This window comes from Meriones unguiculatus, chromosome 10, assembly GCF_030254825.1.
Source record: "Meriones unguiculatus strain TT.TT164.6M chromosome 10, Bangor_MerUng_6.1, whole genome shotgun sequence".
Lineage (NCBI taxonomy): Eukaryota > Metazoa > Chordata > Mammalia > Rodentia > Muridae > Meriones > Meriones unguiculatus.
Window position 1 is genome coordinate 16,238,191 of NC_083358.1, and position 15,776 is coordinate 16,253,966.

Genomic DNA, 15,776 nt, shown 5'->3' on the forward strand with positions numbered 1-15,776 from the left:
TGTCTGTTCTCATTGCTGGGTTCCTTCTCAGAATCTACCAGGGGGCTGAGGGGACTAAGGTTGCCCGACGACCCTCAGTGGGGAAAAGCTGGAGGATCTGGGGCCACCTCCGAGCCTCTGAGGAAGTCAAAGACCCACGCTCGCCTCTTCCGCCAACCACTTGGGCTTCCAACCGTTGTCTATTTGGAAGACAAAAAAGCTTGTCCCTGGGACTGGAGAGCCGCCTCGGCCGTTAGGTTAAGAGCTCTTGGCTCTTGCAGAGGACCTAGGTTTCATTCCCGGCACCCACATGGCTGCTGACAGTGTCTGTAACTCCAGTTCCAGGGCACCACATGCCCTCTTCCGGCCTCTGAGCAGCAGGCAGGTACATGGTGTACATACACGGGTGCACAAACACACACACAAACAAACCAGACAAGGAGGAGGAGGAGGGAAAGAAGGGGGCGAGGAGGGGAGCAGCTGCCACCACCTCAACCTTGTATATCACTAGATATACTAGAAATTTCCTCGCCGGCTAGCTGTGAAACAGCTCAAGAGATGAGGGGTGATTAGCAGGCGGGAGGAGGAAGCTCAGACCCCCGAAGGCCTGCCTATCTTCCAGCCTCGGTCAGGGGCCCCACTGTGGGACCTTCCCTAAAAACCACTCCGGATTTGCTTTCAGGGGGGCCCAAGGTTAAGTCAAGCTGCCTCCCGGGAGTCTGGAGCTCCCTGTGGATGGTGTGGGGGGGAGGGCAGAGCAATTCTGCCTCGTCTAAGATCGCCTTCAGCCAGACCGAGTGTCTAGCTTATCTGGTCCCAGACTAGGGACGTAGGAGCCTTCGGACCCGCACCGAGGGACGTGCTGCGTGGGGGTGGGGGTCCTGGGCCACAGAACCAACCGGGTGGGCGGGCCGGATGGGATTTCCTAACAGTGAATATGGAGGTGGCCTTTGGAAGGACAGGCAAGGTGTGGGAACCCGGCCTCCCTGCTCGGTTGTGCCGACAGAAAAATGCCGGGGTCCCGGGTCTCCTCGCCTTTAACGCGGCCGGCAGTGGAGCAGGCGGGAGGGGGAGGGGCGGCGCGGGCGACGCATGCGCGGCGCGGGGGGAGCGGCCGGACCGTCCGGTGGCGGAGAGCAGCCGGCGGGCAGCGGAGAGCGCCGGGACCCCGCGCCGGGGGGCTGTGAGCGGCGCGGGCCCACCGAGCCCCGAGCTAGCCCGCGCCGCTGCCGCAGGGCTTCGGGGGCGGCGGCCAAGATGACCGTGCCGGTGAGTGCTGACCGCCCGAGACCCCGCGCCCCCCGCTGCAGGCCTGGGCCACCGGGGGTCTCCGGAGGTGCTTCTCCGGCCGACGTGGGAAACATGGTGGGGGCGCCGCCCCCTAGCCGGCTCTCTGACCCTGCTTTTCCAGCTTCTTCCAGGAGAGACGGGGGCCCGTGCCGGCCCCACGGGGAGCTCCCCGGGACGGCTGGGTTGGGCAGGAGCTGTTTGTGGGCCTCTTGAGAGCCCCTGGGACTGGGGGGCATGGTGGGGTCTGCGCTTCCCGCCCTCCCCCCTCCGACCTCCTACCAGAGTGGCCAGGCCTACCGAGAAGAGGGCTCTGTCACTCCCTGGAAACCCATGGCCGGGTCAGCTGGGCCGGGTGAAGGGTGGGAGGGCTGTGCTGCTCCCCAGAAAACTCCCTGGGATTGCTACCCTATTGTGCTCTCGGATCCCCACCGGGATGGCCAGGCGTGGGGCGGGGTCTGTGCCGTCCCCGGAGACACCCTTACCCCAGAGTGCTTGGCTTGGCTGGCTGATGGAAACAGCCTCCCTCCCCTCCCTCTGGTTTATACACTCACTTTGTGGGAAGTTTTGTTGGCCAGTGGAAGCCTGGGGCCCGTTGACCAGCATCTCCATTCTGTAGGGGATTCCCTCCCCTCTTTGCTTAGCATCCTATCTTCCCAACCCATTAGACAGACTTGAGCAGCCCTTGGTCCAGGGCTTAACACTTGGGCCTTGGGTCTCTCCTCCTGACGTGGCCAGTGATTGTGGCCACCAGGGTGATGGACTCAGGTACGCGGCTCCAGCCCACTTTACAGTCAGACAGACAGAGGTGTGAGGCCACACCTTCATCCTGTCTGCGCTGGAGTAATGGTCTGCAGCCGTGATTGCCCAGCTGAGTCAGGGATTTCGCCCAGTGACAGGAAGGGGCAAGGGGCCAGAGCCTTTGCCTAGCCTGTCTGAAACTGCTCTTCATCCACTTGGGGACCGGGTTCTCTCTATAGTGCACATAGTTGAAGCTTCCTGGCAGGGCAAATGGCCTCTTAATTAACCACCACAGGGCATGGAGATTCCTGGAGAAGAGAGGGTTCTATGTGTGCAAACCATTGTTATTACAAAATTAAAGATCCCAGCTCCTACCCGCCCCCAGAAGCGGTAATGCTGAGTTACAGATGAAAAAATTAGGGCTTCCAGGCTGTGCTGATGGGCGCCCCCACCCCCATCTCTTCTGGTTCAAAGCATAATTGCCTCATCTCGAGGACGAGACAGAGAAAGCCTGCCAAGCCCCTCTTGTTCTGCTCGGCTGTTCTGCAAAGCTCAGGATTTTGTCTGGCTTAGGGCATAGGGCACCAGCCCAGCTCCACCCCCATGGGCACCAGTCAGAGAAACAAGACAGACCCGCTGAGAACGCTGGAGGACCAGGGTCTCCAGGGCAGTAGTGAACAGGGTGTGCCCCTCTGGAGAGGCCTCTGGCTGGGAGGTCCGGGATTGGTTTGACTGTCTAGACTCAGTACAGAGCTCTGGACGTGGAGTCGTACATGGCACGTGGACCCTTACCATCTTTCAGGTACTCACTCTCCGCTGTGCCACAGTGTAACTAGAGAGGGCAAGGGGTCTGGTGGGGCGTGTATAGCTAAGGATCCCTCTGAAGAACTAAAATGAGGCTCTGCCCCCACCACGGTCCATTCCAAGTCACTTCTCTCCCTCTCGCTGTAACCCCTGGCCCTCGGTAATTCCCCATGGCCTACACGTACCTAGGCTGTCAGACCGCTGCCCTCTCTCCTGGGACCTTGGTAGTATGTGGGGTTGCGGCATTCTGAAGCAGAAAATAGCTTTCATTTTCCAGAATCCCTGGTAGAGGCTTCTGGAAAGATCTGCCTGCTCTGTCCCTCCCTGCTCAGGGAGCCCAGAATGGTGACTGGGCCATGTGGTACAGAGGGACACGTTTGAGTTTTAAGCACACCCATTCATTTGGGCAGTCTTTTCCTGGATAGAGCTGACGCAGGCACTTCGGCCCACATAAATTACAAGACGCTACAGATGGCGGTGATGGTGGAGAGAACATGGGACAGACCAGGTTGAGTTGATGTGGTTTCCTGGGTACCCAAGCAGGGCCTGTACGGGGTTCTGTTTCTGCTTTGCTTTTTTTTTTTTTTTTTTTGAGATAAGATCTCATTGTACAGCCCTGAATAGCCTAGAATTTGCTATGTAGATCAGTCTGGCCTTGAGCTCACGCAGAAATCCATCTGCCTCTGCCTCCTCCCAAGTGCTGGTCTGAAAGGTGTGCTAAGGGTCTTAACTCTGTTATTTGATCCCTATGGATATAGGAGCTAGAGGGAGGAAGGCCCCACAGTAGCCCTGACTGCTGGCTCATTCTTCCTCCTCTGCTGAGAACAGAGGTCCTGGGACAGTGCTTGGTCACTTGTTTTCTGACTTTCCTCTGACATCTGCCTTCCTTCTGGGCATGGCTGGCCAGACCCATGTTCACAAGTGACAAGAGCCTGGCTTCCCTGTCACAGGAAGGTGAAGAGCTGCCTTGGAGGATGGCCCCTTCCAAGGAACACAGATGCTGCCATGTGTAAGCATGTCCTATGTGCTGGCCACGGACAGGACAGGGCTTGAGGGAGGACCATATGTGGCCGCAGTCACATGGCCAACGAGAGGTAAGGCAGGGTGGGAACCATGGTCTGGCAACATTCTAGTGGTAAAATGACCGTCATCCTGCATGGCCACTCTAATTTCAGGGCTGCAGCCCAGAGAGCTGTTGCTAGTTTTCTGTGGCTTTACTTTTTTTTTTTTTTTTTCTATGCTGAAGAGCAAGCCCAGAGTCTCTCTGTTGTTCCTGCAGACAGCCGTCCTGGGCTCACAGAGGCCAGGCAGCTTGCTCGTGGCTGGGCAGCAGGGTTTGTCTAATTTTGAGGAATGTAGCAGCAGCCAGGAGAAATCAGTAGGCCCTTGATTGAACCTGGAATGATGCTGAGGGCCCCTCTGTACTTGAGAGAGTTGGCCTGGTTGCAGCCCACAGGAAGGGGCACAGAAGATGGGGAGGAACACTGTCCTCAGCTCAGTCCCCGTGCCAGGCCCTCTCCTGGTACTGGACTTCGGTCCTTCTTGTCCTTCCCTTTACTGGAACTGGTCTCACCCCTTGTACCTACTTTACCAGGTAGGTCAGCCCTGCTCACCCATACAGCTCTGCCCCTGGACACCTCCCGGCCTCAACTGTATTGTGTACTTAAAGATGTGCTTGTTAGTGGATTCTGTCACAGGACTGCAGGCCTCATAGGACCACCTGGCCCCTCAGGCTCTCTCTGTCATTGCTCCAGCTCAGCTACCTGCTGAGGGTATGGAGAGCACCTCTTATCTCCCCTTTCTTCCACCATGCCAGGGCAGGTAATGATGGCACTACAGAAACCTTAAGACTGCTCAGTCTCTTTCCAGGGAACTTCATCGAAGGCCATGCAGGGATCAGAAGAGGCTGCTTCAGGATGGGGGAATGTTTTGGTAGGTCAGGGCTAAGGGCTCTGGAGGGAACCATGCTGGATTCTACAGTGAGTTACAGAACCTCATTATGCTTCAGTTTCCTTGAGGGTGTTCCGTAAATGCGTTGAGCGAGCCCTAGTGTTTAGGAAGTTAGCGAGGGATGCCTGCAACTCCCCATGAGAAGCTGTGCAGTGCTGCCCCTGAGAGTCACCACTGCCAGCCTTGGCTGGCCGCTGTGCAACCAAGGACCCCGTACTCACCCTACACAGCCCTCTGTGGGCTACCGTCTCCCTCCCTACACAACCTTCTGTGGTCTACCGTTTCCCTCCGGTGGCTTTTTCTTTGTGGTTCAGTTCAGTTCCTGCCAAGGCCTTAGTGGTGAGATGACCCTGGCCTCTCTCCTGCTCTGCACAGCCTGTGGGATCCCATCCTCTTAAACTTAGGCAGGTCGTTGTCCTCATTTCTTCAACTGAGTGACCTCTGACGGGGCCTTTGTCTGCCCCACCATACCTCAGGCCAGCTGGGTGCTCTGCTGTCATGCCATCTGGAATAGACAGGGTCACGAATGGGTAAAGCTACTGGTGCACAGGCTTGTCCTCAGACGTGATCTGCAGCAGCGTGGTCCAGTAGTGGAAGTAGCCAGGCAGAACCCCAACCCCATCCTGTGGAAATCAGTACCTTAAGAGGCTAATGACAGCAGAGGAAGGGTGAGTGGGCCCGGGGAACACTAGCACTCCTTGTAGTCAGCTTTGCCCCTCCTACCTACGCCCTTAAGGATCTTTTCCAACCCCCAGCCTCAGGCTTACCTCTTAGCCTCTTGCTTTCCTTGTTTCCTGGCCAGACTTCATTTCTTTTTTTTTTTTTTTTCCATCATCATTCTCACCATTGTCATCGTGTGTGTATGTGTGTGTGTGTACGTGTGTAAGTGTGTAAGAGTAGTTCAGAGGGTGACTTTGTGGAGTCAGTTCTCTCCTGCTTTTTATGTAGCCTCAGGGATGGAACTGAGGTTGTCAGACTTGCCCAGCATGCCCTGGATCCTCATGGGCCTCTGCCTTTGTGTGCTCTTACTCATTGTTTGATACAGCATTGTCTTCAGCGCTCCAAAGAGAGCGAGCCAGGTCCTCAGCAGAGGGGATGAGGGACGCCCATTCTGGCAGGAGAGATGGTCACAAGTTGAGGCTCTAAAGTTAATCTCTTTTCGGGGTGGAGGGGTGGGGGAAGATTAGAGACTGAGGGGGCTTTTCAGTAATTTTATTATTAAACCCTGCCAAATTCCAAGAAGGATTTGAAACAGATTATAGTGGAAGACAGAAATAGTCTGGACTCATCAAAACCTCCAGAGCTATGTAGTAAGGGAGGAAAGAGAAACACTGTTCCAGGAAGCTTAGGCTAAGTGGGCATAGAAATTTAACCCTGCCATCCAGTGGGTTTAGGATCATTATACCTGCTTTGGGGTTTCTGTGCTTTGTTTCATTTTTATCTGTTGAGACTTTTGAACTGAGGTAGACTTTTACTTGTCATGAAATGTGCAGGCATTAAATGTACAATAGATAAGCTTGGGATAATGAAGAACTCCGTCAAGATAAGAGATGTCATCATCTCCTCAGGAAGTTCTCAGGCCCCCATCAGGCAGTCACTACTCAGCCTGGATCTGCCTGTTCATTCTCTTTGGTTCTCTCATTCTGCAATCCATGTGGGGAGTGTCCCTAGTTTGTTCCTTCTTGGTTGCTGAATAATATTCTACTTATGGACATACCACAGTGCACTTAGGCCATCCTCTTGGTGATGGATAGCTGTCCCTTGCTTTTGTTTAATGTGAATCTTTAAGTATCAGAACACTGGTATATTGTTGGTATTAGAAAATCTGATCTCTCATCATGCAACCTTGGGTCATTCCCAGAGAACTGTCCATGCTCTCAAACACTGCATCTTCTAAAATGATCTGTTTGCTCAGAATGTGGTTAGACCACAGTCCTCCCTGTTCACAGCCCTCCCAGCTGGCCTTAAGAGTTTGCATTCTCTCTTCCCCAGTCATCACAGGCTTTTGAGTCACCTGTGATTTTTTTTTTCCCCAGGGCTTCATTCTGTCCCTGGGGAAAAAGGTCTTGGCTGGAAGGCTTCAAGGATAGCAGATCAGAGAAGATAAATCCTGGACACAAGCTGCCAGGTCCTTTCCATCCTCCCCAGTTGGGACTGACCCAGACATCCTACCAAGCCGCTCCTGCTTGGTACTCCTGCTGGCAAGCAGCTCTGAGAGCCCAAGTCTAGGGCATACTTAACCCTTCCAGAGCTGGAACCAGCTTGCCAAGAGCCTCCTCATAGCACCTTGGCCCTGAGTCTGCTCTTCCACTCCCAAGCAGCTCACTCACCTGTACTTTTTTTTTTTTTTTAAGATTTATTTATTTGTAGACATGAGTGCATGCCTGCGTGACCGAAGAGGGCATGAGATCACATAGATGGTTATGAGCCACATGTAGTTGCTGGGAACTGAACTCAGGTCTTCTGGAAGATCAGACAGTGCTCTTAACCACTGAGCCATCTCTCCAGCCCCCTCTTTTTAAATCAGTTTTCACTGTTTTTTTTTTTTTTTCTGCATCATGAACCTTTGCAAAAGATTCACACATTTTTTCACATGCCTCCTCAAAGAAGCTCCCAAACACCTTGCATAGACACCCCCCCCCAGTCCCCACCACCTTTTTGGCTCTCCCTGAGTCCTTGTCACCACAGACAGGTGTGATGACCTGTTCATGCCACCTCCTGCAGTTCTCTGAGGAGAGGACTCTTTCCATGGCTGTGTCCTAGTAAGATATGGCTCTGAGGCTCAGACCATGGGTGGATACCGTAACCAGCCAGCCTCAGTGCAGTGTGAGGGAAGCCCCAGCTTTCCCCCACCCCCTGGCTTTGCCTGTGGATCTGGGGCAGCTGCATTCCAAGGAAGGATTGCACCCAGATCCTCAAACGAGGTTTTGGGGGAATCTCTGAGCATCTGAAAAGGGAGGAGGGAGAGCAGGGAAGGCTGGGTTGGGGAACGGGCTTAGAGACGTGCACTTGTGTTTGCGAGGTGATGCAGGAGAGGGTCCTGGCTCCTGGTGGGTGGAACCTGGTGTGTGGTGGTATGGGTTGTGGGCGTGCTGCTGGCACGGACACACCAGAGTGCCCTGTGCTTGGTGTAGCCCAGTGTGCATCCTTATCAGCACCAGAGGGTGGGCCTAGCTGCTGGTAATGGTTGCCTTCACCAATGTGCATGACCAGCTGAGGTTCAGTGACCTGCTGAGGTTACCATAGGCTCCTGTCCATGTCAGCTTAGTCTAGATGAAGCAGCTGGGTCCTGCTGTGTAGGCTGAGTAGGCTCATGTGGGATCACCATGGTTTGGGGGGTGAGGGGTTTGTTTGCTTGGTTGGTTGGTTGGTTGTTATTTTGTTTTGTTTACAAGGAAGGGTCTGGTTGTATATATACCCTGGAGTCCCTGGGTCGCTGCCTGTGACCCTGCTGGCCCTGCAGATCACTGACTCCAGCCCCAAGGGCTGACAGCCCTGTTCTCTGCCCATCTGTGGGTATCTGTGAGTGTGGGCACTGGTGCTCAGTGGAAGTTGCTGAGGGCGTGTAGCAGATGGCATGTGAAGTCACCCCCTCTCCCTGAACTGCTGGTTGCTATGGGAGAGGGAGAGCAGATGGCCCAGCTAGTGAGGTCTCTTGACCACACCCTGTCCCTGCCCACCCAGCCTAGCTGACAGAAGCCGGGCAGCCACTGGCAGCTGAGCTCTCTCCAGGGATAGGGATCTGTTCCTATCCCTTGCCCTGCTGTTCCTTGACAGGTTTCCTCTGCTAGTCTAACTCTTCCCTGATGTTGAGGAGGCAAGAGCCAGATCCAAGTGGTATCGACAAGAGCGGGCACACTAGGCCCAGCCTCTGGTCCACACATGGAGCAATGGCACTCAGGCCTAGCCCACTCTTGTCTGCCAGCACCCAGTGAGGCCTCTGCCAGAGGGAAGGCCTGTCTGAAACAAGCTCATCCCTGAAGGTGCCACTGCTGCAGAAACATGTGAAAAGGGGTTCGCTCTTCCCACCCACTTCTGTCCACACCTGGAGGGAGGAAGAGGAGCAGGGAGGGTTGTTGGGAGGCCTAAGTCAGTTTGTATCCTTCTCACCCCTGGGCTCTGTCCTTCCATAACAGGTAGCATTGCCTTATGTCCTTTGATCCTGACTCTGTATTCCAGGTTTATAGGGACTTGCCAAAAGGATGACAAAGAACATGGCTAACCAGGAAGAATCTGGCTTCCAGCTGTAGGGCCCACCCACCATTCTACAGAGTCAGCCCTCATTGGTCATTCCAGCCTTGGAACACAGGGAAGCTCTTTATGGCTAACAGCTCCAGTACCCACCCCACGGGTGCACGCCCTGCTGGCTGCGGTGCTGGGGTGCTGTCCCATACAGACATGCCCAGGTTGCTGAACAGGCACTTACCGCCACTTCCTGGCTGTGTGAGTGGCAGAGGCACTGCCCTCCGAGCCTCTGGGGGTATTTCTTCTCTGGTCCCCGGAGTGGTGAGCATTGACTAATGTGATAGATAGGCTGTGTCCTCAGGGTCCCGGCAGCCTTGTCCAGGTTTTGAGCTTGACACTTGGCTCTCAGAGGGAAGGGAACAGACCCTGTGGCCCTTCAGGGACAACACGTCTTCCTGTCCCTGGGGCTTGCAGTACTAACCTCCGGCCTCAGGAAATCCTTTCCTGCTGCCGCTCCCAGAACTGGCCATCAGCTGACCTGTCCAGCCCAGGCTTCAGGAGGGGAGCGGCTGCGTGCCTTATCACACGCAAGGCATTTTAGGCCAGCCCTGCTCACCCTTCTCAGTCATGAGCCTGTGTAACCTGGAAGTGTAACCTTGGAAGTGTAACCTGGAAGTGGTTCCCCGTGCGGCCGCATGGTCCCCTTGGAGGGCCGCTTTGTCCAGCCATTCCCCTAGAGGTGGGTCTCCCCACTATACCGTTCCCTGTCTTTGCTGTTGTGAGTGCTACCGTGGACATTGCAGGGTGTTAAGCAGGGATGATGGCTCATCTGTGAGGCCATACTGCTTCTGAGGTTCAGAAGGCCAGTGGGCTCCAACCCTCTCCCAGGCTTTTCTCCTCAGTACGAGTCCAGGACAAGCAGTAATAGGCTGTTGGGTGGCCTGCTGTGCTAGCTGTGCAAATGCCCACTCCGTGCCCCAAAGGCTGCGTATGTCCCCCTGAAGCCCGTGAGCTCATCTTCAACCTGGTGGAGAGACTCCGGGCCACTCCTGGGTTGACTGACAGCCAGCTAGCCTGCAGGGTGGGAGCTGTCTGGCCTTACCCGTGCAGTCTTTCTCCAGCGGTGCCCTCCTTCAGGCCCTCCTCTACATGTACGCCTGTGTGTGTCTGCGCCTGTGTGTGCCGCGCCTGTGGGTAGCGGTACTCATGTGTGCCTGTGCCTGCGCGTGTTCAGGCATGGTTACGCATGACTTGACCTCCCATATTATTGAAACTCGGTTTTCTCTCAGGCCGGCTTCTCATGCAAGAGCTATCTCTTAGGCTCCACCCCATTTCACGCACGCTTCATCAGGGCAGGTCCACTGCAGAGGAGCGCTGGCCCGGTGCTGAGTGCAGGGTTGTTCTGCTTTTGTGGGGAAGAACAGGTGTCTGGGTCTCAGCCACCTGTCCCTTTGGATCCTGAGTGTGGCAGAGGTCCTTAGCTTTGGATTGTCCTTGTCCCTAAGTTCCCTTTATTTCCACTGCGGAGTAGTCAGTGTGGGTTAAGGTCTAGCATCTCCACCATCCTCCTCCCTTGAGTGTCAGCGCTGTCCTTCCTGTGCACAGATTGTGCAGAATGAGACAAGGACCCCTAAACTGTGTGTCGCTCTCATCACCTGTGAAGTGCAGCTAGCAGTAAAGTTTGTGTCGCAACACTGCTGTGGGCGTGAAATGAGCACATGGGTCCCACGCCAGCGTGGAGGTTGTGTCAGTGTGGGGGAAGGGAGGGTTACCTCAATGAGCACATGTATCCAGGCCAGCACAGAAGCCTCCTGTGTATAGTAGGGTCTCTGTCAGCACTTTTGCATACACTCCAGCCATAATCACCCTAATGGGTGCTTCTTTCCCCAATAGTTTGGGAAGGGGTAGCCCCAGCACAGTGGGGTGTCAATCCTAGGGTCTTGTTTCCAAAGCGGAAATGCCATTCCAAGGCTCACAGGCTTGGGGGGGGGAGTGCTAAGTGGGAAAGGAGCGAATTTTTGAAATGCCTGAGCCCAGTTCCCTTCCCCCACCTCCACACTCATACCGTCAGCCCCATCCCCAGTGCCACTTTAATCTGTTTCTGAGAGAGAAGGGTCTCCTTTTCCCAAGGTCCTAGCTAGTCACGCCTCCCTGTGGTGCCTTCCCTTGGCCAGGGGTGGAAGAGAGGCGACCCACTTTGAGGACCAAGCCTTTTGTGTTCCTGTCCATCCTTGCAGAGACATCCTACCTGAAGGCCTGCCCTTCTGGCTTAGCAGTGAGTCCTGGTCCTCCCCTCCAGGGTAGAGACTCAGTGACAGGCTGAGGACCCTACACCCCATCACAGTAGGCAAGTGCTCAGGCACGTTCCCACCGGCCTAGGCCCACTGAGTAGCTGGATGGAGACGGAGGGTGTAGGAGAGAGTGCATGGTGAACAGCAGGAAGGAATGCTCCAGGTGTGCTCCAGGACTGGGGGGGGTCATTTCTCCTTACCAGCCCCCCAACCCCCCATGCTGTGAGCTCTGGCCCTGGTTTCTAAGCCAGAAGCCCCGGGGACATGCAGGTGTCTAGCTTTTCAGGAGGGTTAAGACCCTGGGATCTGGTTTGACCAGGTGTTCAGAGGATGTCTGGCCACTCCGGGCTGCTGTGACCCAGCCCTCATGAAGGAGCTCTGGAGAAAGCCTGCCCAGAACCTGTCCCGTGGAGGCTGGTCTTGAGCATGTGTGGATGTTACCCGCTGTCCACCAGAACTCTGCGCAATTGAAGTGGGGTCTGCCTCACTGCTTCCCGGCATCAGCAGGGCCTGGTAGCGTGCAGTGAGGGGCCAGGGCCAGCTGACTGGTCAAGGTCCAGCGTGATCTGAAGTTAAGTTTTTCCAGCGGTCTGTGTTCAGATTCTGGCACCCAGATTTTGCTGCTTGGGGTGACGATTACTGAACTGCAACCTAGCAAGGAGCCACTGAGGTGAGCCAAGGCTCTGTCCACTGGTTTCCCCGGGGACTTTCTTCTTACTGTGCACATTTGGACTTGCTGAGCCAGACAAGCTGGAACAGGTTTCAGGAAGATTGCTGGGCACGAGTCTTATGTCTGGACAGGACTGACGCAGGAATGGGGCCGGGGGTCTCCTGGGCATGGCTGTGACCTGATCTTGGAGACCCTGCTTCCAGTCTGGACTCAGCTCAGTAGAGAACTGGCGCACGAGTTGGCCAGTCTCTGGCTCCTTCCTTGGTGCCCAGAGGCCTATGTGGAGTGGACATAGCCTCGGCTTCACGCCCCCTGGGCTTCAGGGGACAGGCTGGAACCCCCAAAGGTCGAGGAATACAGCGGGGCAGGAGTTGATGCTGCCTATTAAAAACAGCAGATCAGGCTGTAGCTGGCCAACCCTGGGGTTTTCTGTTTTCTGTTATGAGACCGGATCTTACCCTGTCGCCCATGCTGGCTTCCTGCCTTGCCTCCCGATTGCTGGGATCCTTCGAGAGGAACCGTGAACGCCGGGTCCCTGGGGTCTTTACACAGAAAGGCCTGTCCACAATCATGCACTACTATTGTTTTCAGTAATTGTTCTTGGGACATACTCTCTCCACTTTGCCCTGGCATTCAGGTCTGAATCGGATGCCGCGGGCACGCGTGGGAATACTCCAGTGTTTGTGGGTGCGGAAGGCAAAAGGCCGGCTTGTGGAGGGGAAGTAGGGGCTGCACCGAAGCCGAACCACAGGGCCAGGCGGTGTCTTCGAGGACCTTTGCGGGCGCTGCGGGGAGGCGGGGAGGTCCGCAACGAGCGGCAGCGTGCTCGGCCCGCCCACCCCAGCGGCTCATTTGCATGGGGGCCCGCGGCAGCCAACGGTAGCGAGGCTGGGCATGCCGGGAGCCGGGCGGGCGGAGCGAAGCGGGACGGGCTGCGGGCGGGCGGCCGAGGCGCCGCCGAGACGTGCGGCGCGGGCGGCGGGCGGTACGCGGGCGGTGCGGCCTCCGGCCGGCGAGCACCATGAAGTACCTGGTGAGTGTGGGCGCGGGGCCGGGCGGGCGGCGAGGAGGACGCTTCCTGCGGGCCCCGCCGAGTGCCCAGTCAGCCCGGCGGTAAGCGAGTCCCTCCGTCGGTCCGCCCTCGACCCCCCGCAGCCCCGGGGACCTGACGTCCTCGGGCGGCCCGGGCACCGTCCGAGGTGTGCGGAGGGACCGAGAAGCTGAGATTTGCTGAGGGCTGCAGACTGGCTGTGGCGAGCCGCGACAGGTTAGGACCTGGGGGCATTTGCGGAGTTGAGAATCCCAGGGAGGACAGCAGCTTATTTTCACGACTCTGCGATGTAGAAAGGTCTAGGCTGAAAGACGCTCCCGAGCTAGGGTTTGCTGTGATTTTGGTCACCTTCACAACACGACCATGTGTCCGTTCCTTGCTAAGTGAGAAAGTTTCCAATAGTCTTGGGCCAGGGGACACGCCCTCCTTTATCCGGGTGGAGAGTTGGACGGTGACTGGCCAGGGCTGATGGGCCAGAATAGCAGGTGTGGGTGACTAGAGGATCAGGAGCCAGAAGGCAGGTGGTGCCTTGGGGAAGGGAGCCTTTAGGGAGGAGGAACTGCCGGCACACCCTCCTGGCACTAGGACTCACCTCCCCTTTGCCCTGAGCAAGGAAGGAACCCATTGGAAACTGGGTGGAGACACGTCAGGGTAAGGCGGTCCCAGGTTGTGCCTGCAAAGTCACCTTTGGTCAGAGGAGGAAAATGAGCTGCTGGCCGTTAGTGGTCGTGTCTGAGCAGAAGAGTGAGTGCTGTGTGATTTCCCTGGATCTGGCCGAGGCACTGAAGTTAGGGCCGTGTCTCAAGGGTAATCTGTCTGCACAAGAAAGGCCCCTGAGTCTGTTGCTGCTCCCAGCCCTGGCTGGAAGGTTGTAAGTGGAGACTGAGGCAGTGTGAGAGTCAGTCTGTCCTTTGAGCTCAGGGCCCAGAACCTGGTCCCTGTGTACTGTACCATTTGTGCTCCCCACTCCTTGTTTGGGATGAGGGAACTTGGCCTTGAGGAACTGTCAGGCTCTACTGTGGCCCTGTGCTAGCACCCATTCTTTTAGGGGGTCCCAGCAGAAAATTTCCCCAAGCCTGGACAGCTTTATTCTCTGTTTCCTCTCCCAACCCAACCTGCTCAGTCTGGGAGGCCTTTGAAAAGAGGCAGGCTTAGTCAGGATTGATACTGGGGCATGGGAAGTGGGTGGTGATCATTCTCCAGTAGACATACTGAGTAGTCCTTTCTCCCCAGGGTGGAGGGGTTACAGGGTGGTCTCAGACCCAGAGGATGGGGCTGGGCCTCTGAGCTCTGGGAAGAGTCAAGGCTCCACGTTCCCTTGGTGAGGCACCAGAAGGGCCTTTGTGGGAGTGGTACAGAGTGGAGGGATCGTGTTGTGTACCCGGGCAGTGTCAAAGGGGGCGTAAGGCCTGAAGGCCTTAAACCGAGGCCTTGTACTAAGATCCTCCTGTCCTTTGCTCTGATATGGATCCCTCCATGATGACAGAGTCGGGGATGGGGATCCCTTATTCTGGGACCCTGAAGTGAAGGATCAGTCTATTTTTTTTCCCCCTGAGGCAGAGTTTCTCTGTGTAGCCCTGGCTGTCCTGGACTCACTTGTAGACCAGTCTGGCCGTGAACTCACAGAGATCCACCTGCCTCTGCCTCCTCGAGTGCTGGGATTACAGACATGTACTACCGCACCCTTCGAAGGGTCGGTCAGCCTTCTACCAAACTTCTCTGCTAAGGCACCGAATCACAAAGGTGAACTAGAGTCAACCCGCTGATGGTTTCACAGATCCTTTATTAGAATTTCGGGGCCGGAAAGGAAGCGGTGGGGGCTTGCAGATGCCATCCTCTACAGCAGGAGAATTTCTTATGCCTCTTTCCCTCCTCCCAGACTCCCAAAGACAGTACCTGTGACACTTTGGCAGGTATGAAGCAGGAACCTGCCCTGGTCTCCTTGGCTGGACCTGAACACAGTCATTGGTTGTTACTGGAGTCAAGGCCAGCATCTGTATATGTGGGGGAATCCCTGGCAGTGGCCATGCTTTGCAGGTGGTTTTTCCCTCTGTCCTTTTCCAGACCGTTGCCCTGGCTTGAGCGTGTTAGACGTGAAGTGGGAGCTACCCATTATGCCCTCCCTGCCTCTGTCCTGTAATGTACCCCTGCGGAAGGCAAGACTAGAGCTGTAGCTCCCTTGGGATGCTCTGGAATGTGGGGCTCATGCACAGGCCATGTTGAGCGCTAGTTCTCATACTCCTGTTCCCTCTCCGCGTACTGGGGACATGGATTGGCTGCTCAGCTGTCCATGGGAATACTGAGGCAGAGTGCTGCCATGCTAGCTTATCTTAGGATTCTACCCCAGATATTAGCACAGAGAAGGGAGGGAAGAAGGGCCATCTCTCAGGGCTCCATTGGCTCCTGCAGTGGGCCAAGGAAGGCTGCCAGGTCCCTAGCTTGTAGGTCCATGGCTGCATGCTCTTCCAGGTGGATGCCTGGGCATGAATGAGGAGAAATGTTGAGGATGACTGCCATTTGGGCACGCGCTCACTGTGCCTATATCTGTTGGCCATGGGGCAGTGGATTGTGGGAACGGATGGTCTCTCTGGGACAAGCAAACAGAATATCCCAGAAATAAACTTGGCTCACATTTGCAGTGGTATGAAGGGAGCCAGTGTTTCCTCAGTGCCTGCTGTGTGTGAGGCTCTGTGCTTGGAGTGGGTGCCTGTGTGTATGCATTGAGGGTGGGACTCGGCAGGGTAGGAAAGGCTTGTGCAACTAAGACTTCTGTGAAGCTCAGCATTTCCCATGAATCCCTAGCCCCACTTTTATCTCA

The 15,776-nt window shown here is 55.9% G+C and overlaps 1 protein-coding gene across 5 annotated transcripts in view; it reads left to right on the forward strand.

The window, feature by feature from the left end:
• Window positions 1-1,081: 1,081 nt before the first annotated feature.
• Window positions 1,082-15,776, forward strand: part of Bcar1 (BCAR1 scaffold protein, Cas family member) — a 33,944-nt gene continuing 19,249 nt past the window's right edge. Inside the window, exons 1-2 of one of the 5 annotated variants that reach the window (XM_060391942.1) lie at window positions 3,861-3,905; window positions 4,681-4,743. In XM_060391942.1, coding sequence (XP_060247925.1) covers window positions 3,876-3,905; window positions 4,681-4,743 — 93 coding nt within the window. In that variant the 5' untranslated portion in view covers window positions 3,861-3,875. Of the gene's footprint in view, window positions 1,249-3,860; window positions 3,906-4,680; window positions 4,744-12,804; window positions 12,941-13,047; window positions 13,175-15,776 lie in introns of those variants that run through there. The other 4 variants (XM_021647572.2, XM_060391943.1, XM_021647571.2 and 1 more) reach the window with 4 other exon arrangements.